Source organism: Candoia aspera, chromosome 1 (assembly GCF_035149785.1).
Source record: "Candoia aspera isolate rCanAsp1 chromosome 1, rCanAsp1.hap2, whole genome shotgun sequence".
NCBI classification, from domain to species: domain Eukaryota; kingdom Metazoa; phylum Chordata; class Lepidosauria; order Squamata; family Boidae; genus Candoia; species Candoia aspera.
Window position 1 is genome coordinate 303,820,804 of NC_086153.1, and position 18,436 is coordinate 303,839,239.

Consider the following 18,436-nt stretch of genomic DNA (forward strand, 5'->3'; position numbering starts at 1 on the left):
TTCAATGTTGGTTGACACATCTGTTAGAATATTCTATAGCTTTATTCTCTGATGAATTCATCTTATTTGGGGTGGTGCCTTTTATTAATTTATTTAGGCTCAAGGGTTCAGAGCCCCTCTGAAAGTAGTAGTTGATAGGATACATAGAGCCCTCTTTCCCCACATCTGGTCATTCCAAGACAGAACCATTCAGAAATATAAATTTATATAAATGCATAAATAGGTACCTATAGTGGTAATGACGGTTCCTGCGAAGAAAAAGGCACTTCCAAGGTCCCAGTGGCTGCTGCTATTAGAAGAATCTCCAACAGGGTTGACGCCTGCATTGGTAGCATTAATAACCCGCTACAAAGAAATTAAAAGCAAAATGAGAGCATAATAGATTGAGCTGAACAAAATATCTTGTCTTCCAAATCCAAGACTGACAGTGCTTACTGCCAATGCCGCTCTCTAAGGTTTCAGGCAGTGAAAAGAATTACCCATTGTCTACTACCTGACTCTCTAATACAAGATGCCTGGGAATTAATCTCTTAATTTCTACATGCAAAGCTGTGTTCTTCTATCACTGAGTTAAGGCTCCTCCCAAGGTCCATCAGAGTTGGATGGCTGTAATACTTTTAAAAAATAATATAATAAAATAATAAAATAAAATAGTCTCCTTCACACATCATGGCTACTCTGCAGTACATTGATTTACATGGATTCATCTCAGAGAGATGCAAGATGCTGCATTTTGCAGGATACAGCAATTTGCAGGCCACAGGAAAATAACTTAACCTGTGTAAGTATTTTAAGGTGTGCACTACCCTGTTTAAATAATCTTCTTAGGCCATTGTTCCTATTCAAGCCTTCTCCAATATGGCGACCTTCACCTTTGTTAGGATTATAAACCCTAGTATTCCTAGCTGGCTCTGAACTGACAGACCATGCTGGAAGGAATTTGGGAATTTGTAATTCCTGTGCTCCTGGAAGGCATCAATTTGGGGAAGATTCTTTGAGCTGCTTGCCTGTTATTTATTAATTACAACATAATAAAAGAAAGGCTTAAAGGTAGCTCAAAATCAAATAGGAAAGTAAATGAAGCATCAAAAATAAATACTTCGTTTTCCACAAACATCAAAATTAACAGCCTGGCTTTTAATTAATACATGCAGAATTCTATAACACTTATTCCATCCATTTTTCAACAGTTCAATAATTTCCTATGGGCTAGAAAAAATTATTAGATTCTTTAAGCTTTAGTAAGCTATCATACAAATAATAACATAAATAATAAATAATAAATAAATATAAATATAAATATAATTTTTTTGCATCACAGAGAAGGCCATCAAAGAATGAGCAAACCATTGCACAGCCATGGAGAAGCTTCTCTTTGGTTTTCCAACCAAGCATAAATCAAGTATTGATAGGACAAGGAGGAGACCCTGTCCAGCAGATTTCTGGAAGTTTCAGTAAAGCTTATCTAGGAGAACTAAGCATTCAGTGGCATATCCTGTATCTCAGAGGTAGTCAATCTTTTGGTGGCCATACTGAATGGTTTACTGGAAGGATGACAGCTGAGTAAGGTGATAAAGATGCAAGTATGAATGGGGCCATGCCATGCATCTAAGTGGGACTGTGCGTCTTCTCTCTCACAATGCATCCCCCAGAGAACTCTGTGGCCCCTACCTGGCCTTAAACAGTCCTTAAACCATGGCTTTCCCTGCAGGCCTTAGGCTAGGTGGGTGGCAGGCCTCTTATGGGTTAGTTTGGATGTTTTATTGTTCTTTCTCTTTGGTCATTATTTTTGGATGATTTTTATTATTGTAAGCCAGCTGAAGTTGTATAGAGTGAGGTGGCTTTATAAAACTGACAACCAACCAGTGATATTCTAAAGTTTCTTTCTAGATTTTTGTGGGACAGCTTATATTTTTCTTTCATTTTCATGTTTACAATTCTGTTTCATCTCTTATCCCATGACAGGAAATCAAAATTTGGCCATGAAGTCTAAGAGAGCTGTAGGCCTCCCTACTTTGTTGGAGAAGCTATCAAAGAGCAGGCCGTTGTTGGAAGAGATTCTGTTTGAAGGGCTCCAATTCTAGAAGGGCTTGGATGGGAAGTTTAGAAAGGGAATCATGAATCCATCCATCAAAAGCAGACTGAGCAGACATATATTTTCTCCAACTACTCTTCCCCATTATGATTTCTGTTCTGTTTCTATTTAAATTATAGTAATTATGTTTAAATTTGTATCTGTTGCTATAAACAAATACATGGGCAATTTATAGAAAGCATTATCTACCTTTGTCCTCTTTATTTGGGCAAGAAGGAGAAGGTGCGCCTCTAAGTTGAGGTAAGGCGCTTACTGGTCTCAGATAAAAGGGAATTACAACTCACACCATTCTTCACCTTTAGTTCTGCTCATTGAGGCTGCTGAGATTTGTAGTTCAGCAACACCTCAGGGCCATGGAGTGATTATCATTACTTTAAATACTCAGCCTCATATTTGGATCATTTAATTTTTCTGAAGTCTAGAGAATTTAAGTGAAATGGGGCAGGAAAATGGGCATCCACAGGGCCTGGGGTGGGTGATGCCACATGCATCATGACATCATGGTATAAGTGACACAAATTATGTAATTTGCATCAGTTGCATCATATGTCATGCTGCATGATGAACGTGATATCAATGGCTTGCACTAGATACCTCTGGAGAGGAAAAGATGGGATGGAAACCATGACAACAGCAGAGCTGATTTGTAGAATTCCAAGATGCATTACCCCTATGTTTTTAGTTCAATATTAAAGAAAACATTTGTTTATTTACCCAGCAGACCATACATCAACTGAATTGACAACTAGATGAGCCAAAGAAAATCATGACATGCTCTCAACTAGACCTCTGTCTTATGCTAAGAGACATATTCTACCTCTTCCAGAAGCAACATACTGGCATGACACACAATGATATAAATGCATCCACAGCTAACAAGTTTGCTCAGCCAAAGGTGCACAGTGCACTTCTGGGAATGCATTACCAGCTGGAAGTATCCCTCAGTAACAGGTTCCGAGGGCTTTTCTCTGATGATTTTATCTATGCATCTTTGATGGCATTTTGTTCTGTTTATGGACTTAGATGAGTTTCATTTCTCCCTCTCAGGACCAATTCCCTTATAATTTAAAACCAGGTACAAAAGAATCTCTTTAATCAAGGGTTAAAAAAATACAAACTCCCATTTAAAAACATGAGCATCAAAATTGGAGAAAACCTAATATTTTGCCTGATTAAAAACAACTGAGATTTAATTAGTAGCACCAAAAAAAAAAAATGGGGGGACAGAAAACTGCTGTATTCCAAGCCAGATCTTTGGCCCATCTCGCTTAGTGTTGCCTATACACTAAGGAATGGAGAGCTGTATCCTGTCCAGAAGCAGGCTGAATGACATTACAGACAGGACATTAAGAAAGGGAACCCCTCTCTCATGTACCATTTGAGAGTCAATTTCTGACTATGGTAGTATATAAATATAATAAACAAACAATCCCTCTGTTGAGATGCAAGCTAGGAGTGATTACTCCAGCCTTCATTTGTGTGAAGAAGAGTGGTCATCCTTCCGCAGAGAGGGAGGAAAGGATCCATCAGTTCTCTCCTTCCTCTGCAAAGACCTTTCTCCATGCTTAAGGAGAACAGGAATGAGATTCTCTTCATTCTTTAACTCAGAACAACAGAATGGACAAAGGTAGGTGTAAAGGCAATAAGGTCCCAATCGTCTGTACATACATGACCTTCCTCTCAACCAGTTCATTCTTCCTTCTTATATCTGTTTTCCAACTGGATCCTCATTCCTTCTCTCTATACAATAAAACCACCTCAATATTATTCTTTGTACTGGTCGTTCACTTTTGTAGTCAGTTCTTTTATTCATCACCCATTCATATTTGACTCTAGCTCTTTTTTTAAAACCAATGTTATGTTCCTTCTAACATAATTAACTCTCACTTCTATATAATAGTGGGCAGAGGCATGCTTTTATGCATGGCTATTTTTGCTTCTTTTGACAAACATTCATTCCACACAACATATCACACATTACCTTTCTACCAGCATTTGCACCAACTGCACTAAGATACACAGATTAATTCTGGTCTAACCTTTTACCATTTCCAGTATATACAATACACAATTGTTTGCTCCATTTTCTTTCTCAAATGTAGCTACTTAGATACCTTAATTTTCACTCCTCAGTTCATCATGTGATCTAACATTCACTGTAAATCATTCAATTTCAGTACACAACATAGCTTCATGAAAATACATGTGCACTTATATCCCCAATCAACACACGTCTACCATCACTACAAGCATTCTTATACTTTTATCCATAACTACAATAAAAAATGACACATTCTTGTCTTACTCCTTGTTCAGCATTGAACCATTTACTATGCATTCAGCATAGACATGCAAAACATTCCATAATTCAAATCTATTTGCTCATCATACAATTCTTCTAAATTGACAAGTGTACAATAAGCTTTCTTTCTCATGTTCATACATTTCTCAGTAACTTGAAGAACAAAAAATCTGCACTTTCCAAATTTTGCTCACTGCCACCTCTCATATCCTTTCAATCAGAATTCTGCCAAACAACTTTCTCAGTATACTTAACAAATTAATATAATTTTGCATTCACTCTTGCTCCCTTTCCATGTGTATAGGAAGACAATCTAGATAATCTAGAGACTACCTTGCAAGTCAACATATTGTTGGCTGCTTCCCAACAAGTATATGCAATATTCTAATATGTATTCAGGAATCTGGGTTTCCAGAGAGATTTTTTTTTCCATTTGAATGTGGAAATGGAACAGATTAAGTCTTGTACTGTGTGCATGTCAGTTATATATTCTCTCTGGTGATAACTTGAACTTCCAAATTGACATTTTTCAGGCAGATCAGAGCATTTCCCCTAGTTACTCTTGCTTACCCAAAAGGAGTCTCCACAATCTCAAAATGGAGGGTTCAACAGGACAATTGAAAACCCACCTCTTTTTAACATGCATAACATGCATCATGTGCCCCCCAGAAAAGAGGCAGAGCTTCAAGCATGCACTTGTGCCCCCCATTTTGACATCGTCAACCACGCCTCTGGATGCCCCTGCTGTCCAGGCTTTTCTCCTTTGAGACTCTGATTTATAAGTCATTTTCTTCTACATGGTCCTCAGTAATCTAGAAGACTAAGATTCTCAAAAGCATTTTTCCAAGCAAATGAAACAAAGCATGAAGAGTGCATGATCTGCTTAAGGTCTTCTTTCTTCCAATAGAAGAGAGTATCTGTAGCTCAGGGTTGAACTGTGGAGTCCTTGGTGCTCTCTGAGCTTGGATGTTTGCTTGCAGATGCTTCATTACCCGATTAGGTAACATCATCAGTGTGAGTGAGCGTAGTCAGGTAATGAAATGTGTAGTCAGGTAATGAAATGTCTGCAAGCAAACAACCAAGCTCAGAGAGCACCAAGGACTCCATAGTCTTCTTTCTTTTCTTTTCTTTTCTTTTCTTTTCTTTTCTTTTCTATGTAGGATGTTGATGTTGCTTCAATGCAGAATTCCAGGCCATCCAGTTCCCCTCCTTTGGAAAATAAATACAATGCAAAAGTCCTCATTTTAATTGCCATTTTGTACTCAGCAATCACCTTTTTCATTACCCACACACACACACACACACACACTGGAGACTCACTTTGTACAAGCATGTTTATAAAAGTGAAAATAACAAACCAGACCTGTAAAAACCTGGGACAACAGTTGTCAGATGACATATTCAACGAAGAAAATTATCTTCCTTTGTGACCAATTAATTGCCACATTACTTCTGTTGGTGTGAAAACAAGTAAACAAGTAGTGACCTATTAAAGCTGTGTACAGTTTAATAACATACTGCACTTCGTTATCATCAAGTGACATTTATGAGAGTATTTGACTGGCTGGTATAAAAATTTCGTTAATAAATACATAATAGAAAATGCTTTAGATCTTCTTTGGAAGGACTCCTGTAGATGCTTCCAACATCTGAATTAAGACAAGAGGCCACCAGAGAGAAGGCCTTTTTAGCTGTAGTCTAGGAAACTTCCTCCCTAAAGTTTACCTGGCACATATACTAATAGCTCTGAAGGATCCAGGTAAAGAGGCTTTTGTTTTCCCTGGTTTTTAAGTATCTGATATAATTTTATTTCTTCTATTATAAGGTTTAGTGTTTCAAAAATCAGTACAATTACAGCTATCAAAATAGTCTTAAGAAGAAAAAGAGCTAGCATGCTTTTGAAACACAGCATAGTACAAACCAGCAGAAGCATCACATGATCTATCAAGTAATCCCAATCAATAAGCTATCAGATCTATTTTGAACCAACAGAAGTTCCTCCGTTGTCTTCAAATGTAGTTCCACATGCAACGTATTTCAGTAATCTAGGCAAGAGTTTATGATTGGCATTACCTCATCCCTGCCCAGACAGAGCTGCAACATATAGTTAGGCACATAAAATACATTTTATTTTAGAAATTTATAAGGCTGCCCAACTCCACAATGACTCAGAAGAACATTTCTGTGAATTAAACAAGCTGTCCCTAAAAACGCACTGAAATTTGTAACAACTGTATCAAGAGTTACACCATTAATCCATCAATTCTCTTTCAAAATGCTTGTGCAACAGACCTTTCAGGTTGTGCCCTTAACATTTACTTTCCTACTACATTAGTAATACAATTTATTTTATATCTTGTTTTTTCTTTTGCTGAGGAGCTGACATAAAACCCATCTTGAGTTCCTGGGCCAGCAACTCTGTGCTTTTAGTTGTTCTTGCTAAATGTTTTTTGTATTCATTTCACAAATGGATTTTCATGCATGAAATGAACAAGGAGTCCAGCTAGCAATTGCAGTGCCCTGCTAGGATGAATTGGCAACTGCACACATGTCTTGCACAGCAAAGATAACCTAATCCCACCAGAAAAGATAGCACATTGGTAGATTTATTAAGGGCTCCTAATAAGTGCATGCTTCTGGCAGGTTATTAGCAACAGACCATCAAAACTACAAATTGGCCTTGGGAAGTAAATAAACTAAGGGAATCAAAAGATTGGTCCAGGCAAATGTAATCTTTGGATAGCTATTGTTCCATCCCATGTTACTGACAGGAAGCTGTTGATGCAGCACATCAAAACTTCAAATAATACTAAAACATATGCATATGGATGAAACGTTTACATTTTTATAAACTGAAGCATTGAAGTTTTCAGATACTGGAGAAAATCATGGAATTCAAGCCTGTCCTGTGTAGAATTTCACTGTTACCTGCTATGAATGGTTAAAATATGCAAACAGCTCAACAAGTGTAGGGAAGACTTGCTAATTAGTAAAAGCCCAGCATTACCACAAATTAGAATTTATTCTGAGCACATATTTCTCAATACAAATGACAGAACAAATCCGTGCTGGAATATTTTCTTTCTTGGTGGGAAGTTCTTGGTTCATCTTTACCGTACCAAAGAGGACTATGCTAAAATCTGACCTGCTACATATTGGAACTGTTCAATGTATGTTCATTTGTAGATTCAAAGAACTTTTATACTGCCATTCTGAGGACCATTAAACAAGTAGAACTGAACACTGCAAGCAAAATTCAGAGTGTTAGGAAACTCTTGCTTAAATGGAGCAATGAATGCATGATCTAGGGCATCATCGTTTGAGGAAAACCTTCTGTTTCTTGACTTAATTCTTCTAAACCTTAGTTCTTCTTAGGCAGACAGCACCTGGTGCAATGGAGATTGTTGCTGTGTCCATTGCATGGAGACCCTAATTTTAAAAATCCACATTGATATAAATAGCAAAGTGATTAATTCTTTATAACACTGTTCTTTCCACTCAGTTCACCCAAAAGCCCAGTTTTGGGGATAGTTTATATGTGGAATCTCTGTCTCTGGAAGATACACTTACCCATTTTTAGCACCTCATCTCCAACCATTCCCCTCTCTAGTTGTCTATAATCCATTCCAGAACTGTACACTTTCTGGCTGCCAGCCATTTTATGTGATAAGCAGCCAAACCTATTTTACTTTTCAGAAACAATTCCCATGAGGGCCCATAAAAAGCCTAAGGACAAAAGTGAATTCCTCTGAGCCAAAGCTTGTTAGAATACCTGGCTCCTATAATGAAACAGCCTGCCTTGTCATTAGCAAAAGACCATTCTTTGACAGACTGAGGTGAAAGGACAGGACAAAATGCCCCATGCTTGGCAAAAAGCAGAATCACAATATACAGCTCAGGCTACAATAATGGATGGGGGAATACCAGGAATAATTATCCAAAACAGTTATCCCTTAGCTGGATATGTTCAAGCTGAGCCTGGCTAGACATTTGTTGTGGCTTTAATTGGATTCCTACTGTATGACTGAGCTGTTATGCTCAGGAAAAATGTCTTGGGTATCTACATTAAGGATACATCCTTCCCTGGCTCATCATGTTTAGTCAGTTTCTATCTCCTGAGTTGGTATAAGCAGGCAATTCTCTTGGGAGATGACTGATAACCACAGGGACATCAATATAAGGCAATAGTTTAGTAGCAGTAGTAGCAGCACCAGTAGTATTTTCTAGCCTAGAAACTCCCAATCGCTATATAAGAAATACTTTCAAATTACCGTATCTCCAAGACTTCCTGGAGATGTCCAGTTTATAGCCTCTTTTGGTCAGGAATAGAAAATGAGCTAAAATATTCAGGGTGTCTTATTTGCTTTTAATGGGGCTTTTAATGGGGCTGGAACAGTCTCCGGGCAGTCTCGCCTTACCACATCCCCCAAACTCCTCCTTCTTTCTGTGCCTTTCTATGCCTTTGTGACATCCTCCACTCTCCCAATTCTCTATTATTTTATCTCTTTCCATGCTTCAGTTATTTTTGTTACTCTCCATCTTCTCTTTCGTTCAGGGGATAAAATGAAGGGAGATGTCCACGTAAGCCTTCTTAAGCTCTAAGAGAAAGGCAAAATATGACCACACAAATAGATTCCCACATACATTACTAATGCACACACATGCATTAGATCAGGGTTCCTCAACCTTGGCAACTCTAAGCTGTGTGGACTTCAGCTCCCAGAATTCCCTAGTCAGCAAAGCTTTGCTGACTAGGGAATTCTGGGAGCTGAAGTCCTCACAGCTTAGAGTTGCCAAGGTTGAGGAACCCTGCGTTAGATCACACAACCCATTCCCCTCCCCGTAGGGGAGAGATGGGCGGTGAATAAATTTATTAAATAAGTAAGTAAGTAAGTAAGTAAGTAAAATGTATGTTCCTCCTTTGCCTGGAAAGAAAAATTAAGCATACATATCATTTTCAAACTGAATGTACAACAGACTTACGTAAAAAATTTTATAGATTGCCTTTAACAGAAAAAGATAAAACATGTATTTCAGGCAGCTGCAATGTACATTACTCAGTATGATGTCATTTTTCATGCTTTCTTTCCTAATATAAGCATCAATAGAGGTAACTAAAATGCTGACACATAATAACCACACTTATAGTAAGCCATTGTAAGGGTTACATCATCTTTCTTCCTCTTTTGACAGGAAACTCAGGTCTGAGATTCTCGATTTCTCTCAGAAGACCATATGCTACTCAGAGGACCAATTAAATAACAATCCTGACTGCAGCATTGTTTAGTACAGAGTATTGGGAACAACAAATAAACAAATCAACACTGGGAGAATTTCTTCTTCACAATTTAAAATAGTGTGAACTGCATATGTAGTGGAGCATTATTTAAGGTGGGATGGGTGATAAATTATAGCAATCTTTTCTACTGATTTACTTTAAAAGGTTCCTAGTTCTGATCCTTTATTGTAAAAGGATTCTAGAGTGATTGCTGCATGTAAGAAAAATCTACATAAAACTAGTATTTCTACTATGTTGTTAGATGCAACTTATATGTCTGTCTTATATTACCTTTTTTCACTAAAACAACTACAATTTAGGAAAGTTAATATTAAACAACATCAGGTGCTTGAAAGGAAGAATCAAATTGTGACCCCACACAGAAAGCATTTCTGTCTTGTCTGAATTCAGCTTCAATTTATTGTCTCTCACCCAATTTATGATCTCCTGAAGGCAGAGGTGCCACAGAGTCACATATATGAGATGGGCAGCTATATAAATAAAATTATTATTATTATTATTTAACTGGTGAGATTTCAGCCATGTGTCTTTGTGCACATGCATGCGGGTAGGTGCGTGTGTGTATATAGCAGTATCCTTGGGGTGGGAGTGAAAAAGTCAAGATGGCAGTCACAACTATATGGTCAAAGCCTTGTTCTTTGTGCACATGAACTGATGTCAGATGCGCATACAAAGGGGTAAGGTTTCAATTGCATGGTTGCAACTGCCATCCTTTTTTTTTAACCACCCTATGTGTATATCAAAAAATGGAGGTTCTGTGGGAAACATTTACGAGAGCTGAGACACAGTACTGCCAAAACCTGCAGATGTTCTGTACTGTTTGGATTACTGTTCCATGTGCAGATCGGCATTTTCTAAAGCCTTATTCTTTGCATAAACTCCCAACATCTTACAAATACTTTCTCAAACTCACTGCCCAGCCAACAGAGAAGATGGGAGGAGGAAAGTGATGAAAAACAGTCCCGGAAGGAATAGCAAGTAAAATATCAATGATTCTTTTAGTTTCCTCTTTTAAAAAGCACAGTGATTTTTGATTGCCCCAACATTAACCCAGAATTACAAAGTCGTTTATAAAATATATTCAAGGTACATAATGTTTTTCATCCTTCTTTCCTCTGGATTAGTATAATATTCATTTTAATTAATATGTTTTGTTTTCATCAACATGTATTTGAGAGGGTTTGTGTGTGTGAGTGTGAGTGTGTGTTGTCAGTTGTACTGGCCTAATGAGCAGTAACTGCAATCAACATTTGCTGTTTTAAAGAGCAACATACTAGGAATGAAAGTGTCAGGTTAAAAGTGCCAAGTCAAGTTCTTTGTTTACTAACAGCACACACACAGTATGATTAGCCAGAGGAAAGCATTTGTCCTCCTCACCACCCCATTAATAATAAGGGGAAAAGCTCACTGTAAGGTATAGAGTAAAAGCAGATAATTATACTCTGGCCCTCTGCCTGGCGTCACAAGGAAAGTCCAGAAATTAAAGTCACCATAGCAAGATGATGAAATATATCTTATAATGATCTGCATGCCACTGCCAGATCGTAACTGCCTTAGATTGCTTCTTGTGTGCTGAATTCAGATCAAGAGATTAAGCTGTAAGTTTTCATCAGCTGAGCCTCCGTAGACTTTTTAATCCCTTTTTAAGAGTTGCCTAAAAAGTTGGCTGCAAAGGGACGACTCATGTATTTCTTGACACATTAAGCTGGTTATATTCAGAGTGGATCCTGTGATCTATTTGCTTCAGAGCCTCAGAAGCGTAAGTATTCTTTTGTTTATTAGTAATATACAGCCATTCTGTAACCCTTTTCCTTTTCTTTTTCCTTTTAGCTTCAAATTTACATCCATGAAAGTCAGCTAGCTCATAGAGCTGTATGCATAAAATAGTTATTTACTTATATTTTTGTGAGAAAAGTCCCTCACTGAATATATTTGACAAAGTCTTGAGAAGCAGCAAAAAGTTTTATTAACATTCTTGCATGGACGGATGCCCAGCCAAAATAGGCACACCCCTTTACCCAAAGCATGCAGTTTTATTCCCTATCCCGGCCGTTAGAAGCCCCCCTCCTGTTCCCCATTGGATAGGTACTTAGGAGTTAACAGCCTATCCGAAACACCTAAAATACTGTAGGAAGTCCCACCTCTGTTTATATCTCCCATTCCTCACTTTTTACCTCCCCCAGTCCCTTATTTACTTCTTCCCTTATAAGGCAGCTAACCCCCTTGGAGCAAGTAGGTCAGGGTCTTGTCTGACCACAAAGTTCACTAGAACTGGTTTTGAGCATATTTTCAGCATTGGTTAGGCAGCTTATTTCCTTTACACCTGCTAATATGGAGGCACAGTCTCCTGTTCCCCTAACCACACATCCCACATCCTCAATATACTGACAAGCAAGCCTAGTTCTGTGATTTACTAGAAAGCAAGCTTTGTTTGGCAATTTACTGAAAAGGCAAGTTCTCTTCTATTGGAGAAATAACTGTTGCAAAAACTACATCGTTATCCCCTTTTCCCACATTTTTTATCATATTTATATAGCCACCCATCTCACAGAATGTGACTCTGGGTGGCTTACATTTAGGCACTCCTAGTCAGATTATGTTTCAATGAATTCCTAAGTGAAACAAAGCTGACACAACCTGTACATGGTACAAAACTAAGCACAAACTATTTCTGCAAATTTGAATACATGCTATTTAGGTGCAGTTGTTTGCAGATTCAGAATTAGAAAACTACAAACATGACAGGTGCCGAAGTTTGGACACCTTCACAGTAACACCTCCTTTGTCAAAAATAACAATTTCCTAACATTTCCTGTAGCCAGCTAAGAGTCTTTCTGTTCTTGGTTCTGGATTTTTTTCCCCATCTGCAGAAATTTTCTAACCCAAAAATATTCTCAGACCTCCCTGCATGTCTGAGATCTCCCCACAGACTTTCAAGATATTTCACAGATATTCAAGTCTAGGGACTATGAAAACCATTCCAAAGTTTTTATTTTTCTTTTCTGTAAGCACTTAACTGTTAATCTGGAGGTATGTTTCATACTGGTGTCTTGCTGAAAAACAATTTGGCCAGAGGTGGCTAATTTATGCACACAGCTGCAACGCCAAAGGCTTGCGACGTTTTAGGAACCTCCCGACAAAGCAGTTCAACAGAGCAATCAGGCGGAGTCTTGAATAGCACTATAATTTCACCGTACTCGTCACAGTGTAGTCAGCATGTATGCAATTTCTAGTGTTCTCCTCCTCGGCCAGATCATTCAGGCTATTTCTTTTTAATTCAGCAGCTGTTTAGTTGCTCATTCCAAAAACTTGCTCTGTCTATCACTGCAGGAGAGAACAGGATTCTGCCAGTTGTAGGGAGAAGATCTACCCTGCATGCCTTTTTGCATCTCAGGACATCCTGATGCAGATCATTTTCCAAGCCATAATTGCTACTCTCAGAGTAAACAGAACAATACAATGTCTGCTGCAATTAGAATGGGAGCATGAGGCATACACAGTTAGTGCGTAAGAAGCAGAAAGTGACAACGAAACCTGTGGACTTAGCATCCAAGAGGATTTTCTGATTGCCTTTTCCACACCCTCTCTCTCTGCCAGCTCCATGTGCAGCTCGTAACACAGGGCTTCAATCTCAAATGGTTATGCACCCCTATTTAAACAACATTTACTGTAGACAACAGCACTTCTCTTAAAATCAAAAGCAGATATTTTTGAGCTCCTTCTCACATCAACAAAACAGAAGGGAGAGACGAACATACAGAATAGGAAACAATGTTCTGTTATACCTCACCTAGATTTATTAGAAGCAAATTTCCCAGCGTGTGGTATCTGATCTGGTGCTCTCACCTTAATCAGTGCCTCCAACTCCTGCTGGGATACACAGTTGTTCTCCTGGAGGAATTCTGCTTTATCATTGGCTATTCTGGTTTTCTGACTGCTTTCTTCTGGCTGTTCCAAAGCACGAAACACAAGACCCCCTGTGACCAGGTAGGCCACCACCACAAAGAAGATGGCTACCACTGTTTTCCACTTCATGACTGTCTGCAAACCCTGTGAGGGGGTTTCCATACTGGCAATCACAGTTGTCCGAGGAGAGGAAATCGAGAGTCGTCGTGCTGGCTGGGGTATATTAGCCTTATTGATCTCAGGCACACAGCCTGGGGGAACAGCTGCCGGCACAATCACTGAAATAGAAAACGAAACTGCTATGTTAAATCTGTGTATGGTATCCTAGCTTTTCCTTTTAGACATATAGGAATCTGCCTTACACCATCACAGTACTGGTTGATTGCCAACATTGGCTAGCAGCACTATCCAAATTTGGAGAAGTTTTCTAGCCTAACTAAAGACTGAACATGCTACTTTCTATATATAAATAATAAGTTCTGTCACAAAATTACAGCCTTTTTATATTTTCAGCTGTTGTTATGTACTCAGAGTTATTGCTAATGATAATAGTTTTTCCACAGTTTATGAAAACACTCCATTTTAATTCCCACACAATAAGGAGCAGACCAGGTGGCCTCGATACCTCCATAATAAATCCTTGGTGATGATAATGCATATAGTCTGGCATTTGAGAATTAATTAACATTTTGGGGAGAAAGAATAACTGGATGCAACTTTTTAAATTGGGAATTAGACTAGAGAAAATACACCCACACACAGATACTGTTTCTCTGATTGAAATTCCACCTCCTGGGAAGTAGCAATTAGTCCCGAAGAATGGGAGTGGCCATGGCTCAAACTGTTTTTCCCACAAATTAAGAGAAAATTTTCTAATTAATCGTTGGCTGAAAAATAATGCAAAGTGCCAATAAGGCCATGTGGTTTCTATCACAGACTTGGAATAAATGTCCTAGATCTGAAGCCAAAATTCTTAGAGCTGCTCTTCTTCTGCCCTCAAGAGCTACCATAGTACAATCGTTGCAAGAGTGAGCTATGAGTAAGCAAACTGTTTGCAAGCAGCTGCCTTCTCAACTTCAGCCTGCTCTCAAGTGAAAATACAGGAGCACTGATGTTTTAAGGACTCTGCAAAATGTAAATACTAGTACTATTGTAGTTGGTTCTTCAACTATAATTCAACAAGATATACAACAGCAGGGGTCTACAAACTATTTTGAATTTGAACTATTCTGAATTCTAAACATCCCATTTCAAGCTCAAAATACTTCCAAAATCATCCAAACAAACCACTCCACACAAATAACAGCTGTTATGGACTTTCCAATCTCAAAATGAGGTGTTTTGAATGTGAAATGGCATGAATTTGAAAGATTTGTATACCCCTAATTTAGATTTGTGAGGCGTAATATTTTGCCTCTGCTTATTGCCCTATTTTTCAGAAAGACTGAAAGAGCATGCACAGAAATATAGAGGGTAATGAAATGGGGATTAAGGAGCAACCTAGTTCTCTTACTGAATGGAGGGTCTGTTATTCTTTTCAAAGAGAAAATGGATTACATGAAAAATATCAATTTCAATAAAAATTAAATAATTTTTCTCAGTATGTTGGGGCAGAAACTATGATCACCTACAGTCTGAATAATGATATTCCTTCAGAACTAGGAATAAAATAGTGTCAAAATTCCAAGTTTAATTTTGTGTATGTTGGATCACATTTCTAATCCATTGCAGATTACAACTCCTTGACCTGAGATATCACCTCTCAGTAAGTCTTCCTCGGTTACTTGTAGTGAAGGAAGAAAAGTATTTGTTATCCTTGAACTGCATTTAAGTCTTTGTGCTTTATATCTTGAAAACAAATAGATGAAATCAGCTTTGGTAGTTATTTATATACCATATACAGTAGGTCTGTCTTCTTCAAAGAGTGATTGCTATTGTTTGTTGTTGTTTATTCGTTTAGTCGCTTCCGACTCTTCGTGACTTCATGGACCAGCCCACGCCAGAGCTTCCTGTCAGTCGTCAACACCCCCAGCTCCCCCAGGGATGAGTCCGTCACCTCTAGAATATCATCCATCCATCTTGCCCTTGGTCGGCCCCTCTTCCTTTTGCCTTCCACTCTCCCTAGCATCAGCATCTTCTCCAGGGTGTCCTGTCTTCTCATTATGTGGCCAAAGTATTTCAGTTTTGCCTTTCATATCATTCCCTCAAGTGAGCAGTCTGGCTTTATTTCCTGGAGGATGGACTGGTTTGATCTTCTTGCAGTCCAAGGCACTCTCAGAATTTTCCTCCAACACCACAGTTCAAAAGCATTGATCTTCCTTCTCTCAGCCTTCCTTATGGTCCAGCTCTCGCAGCCATATGTTACTACAGGGAATACCATTGCTTTAACGATGCGGGCCTTTGTTGTCAGTGTGATGTCTCTGCTCTTAACTATTTTATCGAGATTTGTCATTGCTCTTCTCCCAAGGATTAAGCGTCTTCTGATTTCCTGACTGCAGTCAGCATCTGCAGTAATCTTTGCACCTAGGAATACAAAGTCTTTCACTGCTTCTACATTTTCTCCCTCGATTTGCCAGTTATCAATCAAGCTGGTTGCCATAATCTTGGTTTTTTTGAGGTTTAGCTGCAAACCAGCTTTTGCACTTTCTTCTTTCACCTTCATCATAAGGCTCCTCAGTTCCTCTTCGCTTTCAGCCATCAAAGTGGTATCATCTGCATATCTGAGATTGTTAATGTTTCTTCCAGCAATTTTAACTCCAGCCTTGGATTCCTCAAGGCCAGCTTGTCGCATGATGTGTTCTGCATACAAGTTGAATAGGTAGGGTGAGAGTATACAGCCCTGCCGTACTCCTTTCCCAATCTTAAACCAGTCCGTTGTTCCGTGGTCTGTTCTTACTGTTGCTACTTGGTCGTTATACAGATTCTTCAGGAGGCAGACAAGATGACTTGGTATCCCCATACCACTAAGAACTTGCCACAATTTGTTATGGTCCACACAGTCAAAGGCTTTAGAATAGTCAAGAAAACAGAAATAGATGTTTTTCTGAAACTCCCTGGCTTTTTCCATTATCCAGCGGATATTGGCAATTTGGTCCCTAGTTCCTCTGCCTTTTCTAAACCCAGCTTGTACATCTGGCATTTCTCGTTCCATGAACTGCTGAAGTCTACCTTGCAGGATCTTGAGCATTACCTTACTGGCATGTGAAATTAGTGCCACTGTTCAATAGTTTGAACAGTCTTTAGTGTTTCCCTTTTTTGGTATGGGGATATAAGTTGATTTTTTCCAATCTGATGGCCATTCTTGTGTTTTCCAAATTTGCTGGCATATAGCATGCATTACCTTGACAGCATCATCTTGCAAGATTTTGAACAGTTCAGCTGGGATGCCGTCGTCTCCTGCTGCCTTGTTATTAGCAATGCTTCTTAAGGCTCATTCAACCTCACTCTTCAGGATGTCTGGCTCTAGCTCACTGACCACACCGTCAAAGCTATCCCCGATATTGTTATCCTTCCTATACAGGTCTTCTGTATATTCTTGCCACCTTTTCTTGATCTCTTCTTCTTCTGTTAGGTCCTTGCCATCTTTGTTTTTGATTATGCCCATTTTTGCCTGGAATTTACCTCCAATGTTTCTAATTTTCTGGAAGAAGTCTCTTGTCCTTCCTATTCTATTGTCTTCTTCCACTTCCATGCATTGCTTGTTTAAAAATAATTCCTTATCTCTTCTGGCTAACCTCTGGAATTTTGCATTTAATTGGGCATATCTCCCCCTATCACTGTTGCCTTTTGCTTTCCTTCTTTCTTGGGCTACTTCTAGTGTCTCAGCAGACAGCCCTTTTGCCTTCTTGGTTTTCTCTTTCTTTGGGATGTATTTTGTTGCCGCCTCCTGAACAATGCTGCGAACTTCTGTCCAGAGTTCTTCCGGGACCCTATCTACTAAGTCCAGTCCCTTAAATCGATTATTCACCTCCACTGCATATTCCTTAGGAATATTAGTGAGCTCATATCTAGCTGATCTGTGGGTCTTCCTGAATCTCTTTAGTCTGATCCTAAATTGTGCAAGAAGAAGTTCGTGATCTGAACTACAGTCAGCTCCAGGCCTTGTTTTTACCGACTGTACAGATGTCCGCCACCTTTGGCTGCAAAGGATGTAATCAATCTGATTTCGGTGTTGTCCATCTGGTGAAGTCCATGTATAAAGCCGTCTTTTTTTTTTTTTTGGACACATCATAGCAAAAACTGGCAATTTGAACATTACCATTTCATTAGTAACATAAGGAATTCTTTTCAGCCATAGAAGGCTGCAACCAACTGTAAGCAACATGTCGTCCCAACAAGAATGGAAGCAGAGAACAATAGTTGGAGGAATCGTCAAATATTAACCCTGCCTATAAAATATCCCTGTTGGAGGAAAATTCTGAGAGTGCCTTGGACTGCAAGAAGATCAAACCAGTCCATCCTCCAGGAAATAAAGCCAGACTGCTCACTTGAGGGAATGATATGAAAGGCAAAACTGAAATACTTTGGCCACATAATGAGAAGACAGGACACCCTGGAGAAGATGCTGATGCTGGGGAGAGTGGAGGGCAAAAGGAAGAGGGGCCAACCAAGGGCAAGGTGGATGGATGATATTCTAGAGGTGACAGACTCGTCCCTGGGGGAGCTGGGGGTGTTGACAACCGACAGGAAGCTCTGTCGTGGGCTGGTCCATGAAGTCACGAAGAGTCGGAAGCGACTAAACGAATAAACAACAACAATAAAATATCCCTCTTCAGATGGAAAGGTTTACATTTGCATACATAATAGATGGATGCACATGCAAAGCTGTCTACAG

The 18,436-nt window shown here is 39.0% G+C and overlaps 1 protein-coding gene across 1 annotated transcript in view; it reads right to left on the reverse strand.

Moving 5' to 3' along the window:
• KCNK10 (potassium two pore domain channel subfamily K member 10) overlaps positions 1–18,436 on the reverse strand; it is a 67,088-nt gene that overhangs the window by 20,388 nt on the left and 28,264 nt on the right. Inside the window, exons 2-3 of the mRNA XM_063290194.1 lie at positions 13,543–13,880; positions 228–345 (exon numbers count right to left, since the gene is read on the reverse strand). Coding sequence (XP_063146264.1) covers positions 228–345; positions 13,543–13,880 — 456 coding nt within the window. The remainder of the gene's footprint in view (positions 1–227; positions 346–13,542; positions 13,881–18,436) is intronic.